Below are 7,413 nucleotides of genomic sequence, written 5' to 3'. Positions count from 1 at the left end.
CTGGCAATAATTTTAAAAAAAATTAAAATATGCAGGAAATGACGTTATACTATAATAGCATCAAAATTTAATGTGATAATTTCAAACAACTGTTGTTAATTTAGGGTATATTATTGTATCTAGCATGACTATTGATAAATAAATTATTGAATTTGTGGTCATTTTTCAGCCCCCCCTTGGTGGGTAAAACAAATTCAGCCCCCCCCTTCGCATCAGCCCCCCAACAAGTGTTTGTGAACGGTCCCTTATAGTTGCTCAAACTGGCCCCAAGTGGTTTTACGAATATGTATGTACTACTATCTTAGAGACCATTTTTGTTACTTATATTGAAAATTATCCACTTTCAAACAATAAGCTGTGATAGAAACCGGGGACAGAAACGGGCTAAGAATGTCCTGAGACGTAGCAGGATGTTTGTATTGTCAAAGCATTTGAGTGAGAGTTTACAGTTTACCGAAGGCTTTTTTCTCAACATTTTTCAAACAATCTGGAAATTAGGTACCATAATTTTGAGAGGTCTAATTATACGGATTTATAATAGGTATGGTGTTTTTAGGTAGAGATGGGGTGAAGGTTATAGTAAATAAATTATACTTCTCATCAAAAACATCTGCTAAATAACTCATGTATTAACTCCGTGATCACGGCTATCCCTCAGTCAATATTGTAGTTAACGGCAAAATTTCCCAAACTTAAAGCCATATTATAACATTTTCAAACAAAATAGATTAGCATTTCTTTGCCATAAAATGTTAGCTTTTACTGTCAGATATATCCCGTTTTATTTTTGAGCCGAACAACTACGGCAAAGCAAAGAAAATTGGAATTTACTACCAGCGCACATGTCGCCAATACGTACCACTCCTTCGGTCATGCTGTGGTACGACCCTTTGTTGTGTTTATCACCGTCCCGCACGCCGTGTACGTACTGTGTGTTATGAACATCGTGTATGCGTTCGACTAATAATTCCATCGTAATAATAAAGCGCCGGATTTTGACAAAACTACAGCACCTAGAGTCTTGATTTATGCAGGGTATATTGGTTTAATAAAGTACAATTTAATCGTGTAAAAAAGGGAATTTTAAAAATTCAGTGAGGGCGTCATCCTCAGCAAATGTTATAATATGGCTTTAAGGGATCTGGAATTAGCGTTTTAAGCGTTTCAATAGTATTTTTTGTGGGACGAAAGGTCAAAATGTTCAATTGATCGTCGGCTTTTCATCCCACCTACATATACTTTAAGTATAAATCATCAGATTTATAAAGTTTACTTCGAGTACTGTTAAATATCAATTTTTAATCATTTGCCATCAAATGTGTATTACATTGCGAATTTCAAAAAATCAAAATTATTTGATATCAGAAGGACATTCTTCGTATTCAGAATGCAATTCGATATGTCTGATGTGCTCTAATGTCCCACAATAAATACTGTCCAAACGTTCATACCCCATCCCTTAAGACTTGTTTTGCTTTTTATTTCCCCCATCTAAAATATCAGGCGGCGTTGGCATGATGGTCGGCAAAACCCCTCAGCCGTATGGCATTTTCCATACACTCGGTTAGTTTTGTGGAGTTCATTATTGAACCCTAACGGATTTAGCTTGTATTAATAATATTATTTATTAACATAGGCCTACTTGTTTGTGATATTTTAAGCGTTTGAAAATTTCAAAATCATCTCATTCAATTACACGGCTGACAACGGAAATGTACTGAATTTAGAGAATTCGTGGCGCTCACCACCTGTAAAATATCGGCTTATCCCTTCCCCCGAAAAATGTAATTACCGACGTCAGCGAATTAATCAGTCCATCTTTTTCATCAATTTTCATGTTAAGTTTTAAGATTTTAATACTAAAAAGCAAGGTTTTTTTTGGAACGCTAAGGAGTCTAACCTTAAATATAAAATGGCCTCATTTTGCAGGTTGATGCTGTACATAAACTGTTTGTTGCACGTGCCTGTTTCCAGTATTTTGCACAGACGTAGGTAATGTCTTATACATTATATATCCATTTAATGCAATGATCGATTCTTACATTCAAAAGGGGGAAAATATCATATTAATAATTAAATAAAGTGTATTCACTTCAGAACATTTAGAACCCGTAGGAGCACGTTCTAATTATCACCAAGGTTTTTCTGCCAAGACACAGACCCTAATTTCTATGGTCTGTGGCTAAAGATGTCTGACTTTTCCTGGATATAATTTTACTCCATAAGAAGATTGGCTCCTGATTTTTAGTTTTTAGTCACAGTCATGTGACGTTAGCGCGATATAACTGAAGACAGTATTGTATTTTTAATTTAAAGACACTCAGTCTGGAAGTAAATCAACATGGCCGTTTCCTTTTTGTTGCTTTTCATAGCATTTTTTTACCAGCTTAAATGTAAGTATTAATTAAACACAACATTTTTGTTCAGAAATGTAATATTTAAATAAAAGTAAATAATTTTCTAACGATAATTGGATTGGTTGACTTGAAGCAGGTCAATGTGCAACTGCACTACGTTAATCAATTGAAAAACACATTGGTCCATGAATGTTTTAGAACATGAAATATGAATGAAATATAAACTGTTCCATTCAACTCGGTAAAGCCTCGTTGAATGGAACACTCCATATTCACCTCATGAAAATATTTGTAAGCTTTCGTACCATTGAACGAATAAAAGCATTCAATATTTTTGTTTTATATAACTCCTTATTCTTTATTTTTTATTTCTGTAGCCGAGCCCATTATAGTCACCAATAAATGATTCTTTAAATTTTGCCGAAAATAATCAAATGTATTTAAAAATGATTTGGACATATTAATTCAAAACTGGTTTATACTTTGATCAGCTCGTAATCGGCGGGCCTTATAACATCGCGGATTAATATCAAAATATTTTATTTTGAAAATTTTCTTGCGACATCTCGCCAGAACCATTACGAATAATTATTATTAATTCAAGTCCTATACTTTGTCTACTTTCTTTAACACACAAAATATAGACCAGACAGGTCAACTAATATCACTCTTAACGTGGGTCTACTTTTTGGCGTAGTGGTAAAAGCCTAACATTCCCGCCTATTACGAGCTGATCAAACTACAGTGAAAACTTGAACGACTCATTTGTCTGAGTCAATGTGGCAGCAACAGACAAATTTTACTGAAAATTTAAGTTTTGTTTATTTTCCACGTACATGATGTAGTTTCTTATGAGCTAAAGTGTGGCACCAACCGAGCAGATCGGTACGAAGTAGTGGGCACCCTGATGTCTTGGTCTAATGCCAGGGATTATTGTCAATCACTAGGGAATGTCGATTTGCTCGTCATCAACTCTGACGAAGAAAGAGACTATGTCAGAAGTCTTACCAACGAGGCAGTAGATGCATATTGGATTGGTTTGAGTGACTTAGATAATGAAGGTAGGTTTGAGAAGCTGCGTTTGCTTGTGTTATATACGAAATCCTTAAACAACTTTATGCAATCGTAAGCAACGGGTTCACTACATGGCGCGGTAACCCGTTTATTGGTTAGAAGTTGTAACTCTCTTCACGGTTTAACAAACCTAATCAATGGTTAGTTAAATTTGTTACTTTTGACATATTAAACAGCGAGTTAAACGTCTAAACAACTTAGTTGTTTACAAAGATTAAGCATTTAGGTTGTTTACATATATTTATTTTTATTCAGCTATTGTTTACTTATTTAATGGATCATTATATTGGGACCATGAAATTGGGTATTCATTTCTTTCTTTCTTTTTTCATTCTTTAAAAAAGTCCAACTGTGTTGACATCAAAGTGCAGGCAATGATCATAAATTTGCTTGGATATCCACTTCTAACGACTAACTTCCTTCGACATGTCTTCCGTCCCATGTACACCAGGCATGGCATGTACACAACGAGGTCCATACATAGTACATAATATATGATATTAATAAACATGATAAAGCAAGACACTCATTTGAAAAGGATCCCCGAATGATCAAACCAAAACAAACAAACAAAAAACAGACAGATACCGCACAGTGTCATTACGCTATATTATAAAAAAAAATTTCATAAAGCTTCATACTCCGTTGGTGATCAATATTCTATTGTTGACACAGACAAAGAAAGTTTACATATGCATTGTGATATACACGTGTGTTCGTCTCACACACATAACCCTGCACTACGATCAAATAGGTTGATGACAACATTTGATTGAATGGACTGCACTCCGCCATAACTACGGTGAAGGACACCGGCTCAAATCCTTTGTTTTGGAGCCAATCGATAATTTCATGCAGGGCTACATGCATTATAGCTCATTATACACGGTGCATCGATCGCATATCGAATGCTGTGCACTTTGTATGAATTTACACTGCACGAAGCTGTCGAAACAAGTTCGATCTGTATCCTAGTATTATCCTGGGCTTCTTGGCTACACATCTGAATAATGTAGATGGAAATTGAAGTAGATATTCCAGCAATTTCTTATGATCATTGCTCGACACTGTCGCGACAGCCACCGCCCAATGTCGCGGCGTCCATCATATCCGCGAACTTTAGTGCCGAAATAAAACAAATGTTGTTTAAACGCAGGTTATATTTTCAATCAACCATGCTGATTAAATCATTTACTTGTTTAAATGTTTAAATAATATCAATAGCCCCTGATTAGCCCTAAGAAAATACGAGTAATATATGCTATTTAAAGCAAAAAATCGTAATCAGGGCAAAAATGTTAAACAATTTACATCTAAACAGCGTTTTCTTAATATTCGCGATAAGAGTGTACTCCAATGCTTACACTGCAAGATTCCTACTGGGGTCGGTTTATGTTAACAATGAAACGCGGTTCAAGTTGCTACATGGGTTATATAGTGCGTCTTGGGCCACAAAGTCAGCGAATTCCTGTAACGTGTGCTAGGGCTGCGCTTTTATACGTCAGGTGTAATCAATTAAAAACAGTAGAGTAAGTTTGAAACAACGTACGCGTGGAAGTTAGCATTGGGCGTACGAAATCGCAACCTCACAATGCGCCAGCGTAGCGTTACATGTAATCCGATTATCTCTCTGTCAACTGGATTAAGCTTGTGAGTCCTGAACCACGATCAAAATAATCACCACATGCACACAAAGTTACCGCATGAACAATCAGTCCAACATGTGCCTAATCTAGTTACCACTGAAGAAGTTACGCAACCACTACGCACAAAAAAGTGTATTCAACAAACATAAAATATATAGCGCATGAATGAAAGTGTCATTTGGGATGTTGATTTTGCAGTAAGCGCTAACTCAAATTTTGCACTTATTTGCCGTAGAAGTGACGTAGTTAATCGGATTAACTACCATAGCAATAGAGGAATACAATGTTGACTATATCGCCCTGCACTACAACGTACCAATGGATTGAATCATAGATGTCAAAGAAAATGCTAATCACTCGCACCTGTAATATTAGTATCTTTGAAAAGAGCGGTATTGTATTCAACCTATGATTGCATACATACAGAGGTGATAAGTGCAACCTGCCTGTAGTGCAGGGCGATCTATTCAAAAATTGTATTCCTCTGTTGCTATGGTAGTTAATCAGATTATGACGTCACTTCTACGGCGAATTGCTTATGTATTCAATTAATCATCTTACTCATTCGGATCCTTCCCTAGGAGTCGTACGAAGAAACAACAGTTCAACATGCAGTTATTGTTAACTACATGTATGCACACAACACAGGGGCACTCACATAGGTAATTGACCCGTACTGGTAGCGCAGTGTTGTAGGTATATTAGATCAACTAGTTAGCGTCATATATCAAAAAGTATAAAAGCTATGATTTTAGTACTTTTGCTATGTTTCAATTACTTAGTCTTACTGAATTTTTAACCCGGTACAAGCTTTAATAACGGGGGAACATGCATTTGTATGAAAAAGGAAATCTACCATCTTATCCAAACTCCCGTGTTAATCCAGTGCACATTTTGCTTCACCGGGCCGCCTTGACTTGGTCGAGTTTGTAAGAGGAGTGCCACCAAACCGTAATAGGTACAAATTTAGTACTCTATGTCAATCAAGTATGGTTTATTTTCTACATGTCAATCTTTAAATTATTAGCATAGTCCTTTAACAGTGGAACGCCTTGATGAGTAAATGATAGCAAACAGCTGCCTTTCAGTGAAAAAATATCCCAAAACTCTCAGTCAGTGGAGCATCGCCCGTACATGTCAATAGCGTCATTATCGATTGGAAGAAGCGGTATCAAGTTAGGAATTTACCATTATGAAGGCAGGTGTAGCAGGGTTTTATCAACTGGAAAGCGTGTTTTGTCTCGGCATAGGGGATCGAGTTAAAATATTTTCAATGGGATTTTCGTATTAAAACACACAAAAAAGCACAGGAAAGACAACATTTCTTATGTTTCAACGACTTTAATTCCTATGATATGATGAAATTAAGACCAGCAGTTCCCATAAAACATAATACACATTCAAGAATTATTACATACACTTTTAAGTGTAAGCCTTTAGCCTTTTAAAAAGGCTTTTTCTTCAATGAGTTCACAATACTTTGATGCATCATTTGCCATTTTTATTTTCATTGTTATTCTCCCAAAAATAATCATACATAGTAAAAATTTCAAACATAAATGAATACTTAATAAAAAGAAACGAAACAAGTTAGATTTAAAATTCTTCCAAGGATACACCGGGGTTCGAACCAGCAACCTATCGATCCATAGTCGAGGCACTACACACTATGCTATACAAGTGGTTGTGCTAGAAAGCCGTCTATTTATTATACTTATTGTTTACGGAATAAAGCGCGTGCACACGGTATACTATTAATATTACTACACCATGCAGTTATTGTGAACTACATGTAGGCCTATGCACACAACACAGGGGCACTCACACAGTCAGCTACCTGCACAACCGATTCTTTTGTTCTGCAAGGCTCACTCAGTCATTTAATGAGGCAATACAAACGATCGAAATTGGTGTTGAAATGAGCAAAATTTTGAGTTACACCTTTTCAGTGTAAAATTTTTTTCTCAGCCAAATGAAAAGCAATAATTTTCATTTTTTCAGTAAATGGCTGGAAAAACTATAATGCTTGATACTGATTTTTTTTTTAAATCCTGGTGTTAAACTTAGGCCTGAAATTCAGTCATTTAGTGTAAGATATTCGATTTTTATAGGCTTCAGCTCGGCACGCGAGCTTTTTCTTGGATCAACCTTTTAGCTTTTCAAAGTAATATAGTTCGCTAATGAAGGATTTTCCCCAACTTTCTAAAGCACATCACCGTGAGCTATATATCATAGTTTTGTCAGAATTTCCGTTTTGATTTCACCATCTTTCACTGTCGGCTGAAAAAATTTCTAAATCAACACGTGAAATCTAAAGGCTACTACTAGCATTGTGG

At 35.8% G+C, this 7,413-nt stretch overlaps 1 protein-coding gene across 1 annotated transcript in view; it reads left to right on the top strand.

Annotated features, from left to right (window-relative positions):
• Positions 1-3,208: 3,208 nt before the first annotated feature.
• LOC140161702 (C-type mannose receptor 2-like) overlaps positions 3,209-7,413 on the top strand; it is a 10,374-nt gene continuing 6,169 nt past the window's right edge. The window contains exon 1 of the mRNA XM_072185003.1: positions 3,209-3,418. Within this exon, the coding sequence (XP_072041104.1) occupies positions 3,265-3,418 (154 nt within the window). The 5' untranslated portion in view covers positions 3,209-3,264. The remainder of the gene's footprint in view (positions 3,419-7,413) is intronic.

The sequence above is a fragment of the Amphiura filiformis genome, chromosome 10, assembly GCF_039555335.1.
Source record: "Amphiura filiformis chromosome 10, Afil_fr2py, whole genome shotgun sequence".
Lineage (NCBI taxonomy): Eukaryota > Metazoa > Echinodermata > Ophiuroidea > Amphilepidida > Amphiuridae > Amphiura > Amphiura filiformis.
The sequence above is the reverse complement of the archived record's forward strand: the minus strand, read 5'-3'. Positions and strand labels throughout refer to the sequence as shown.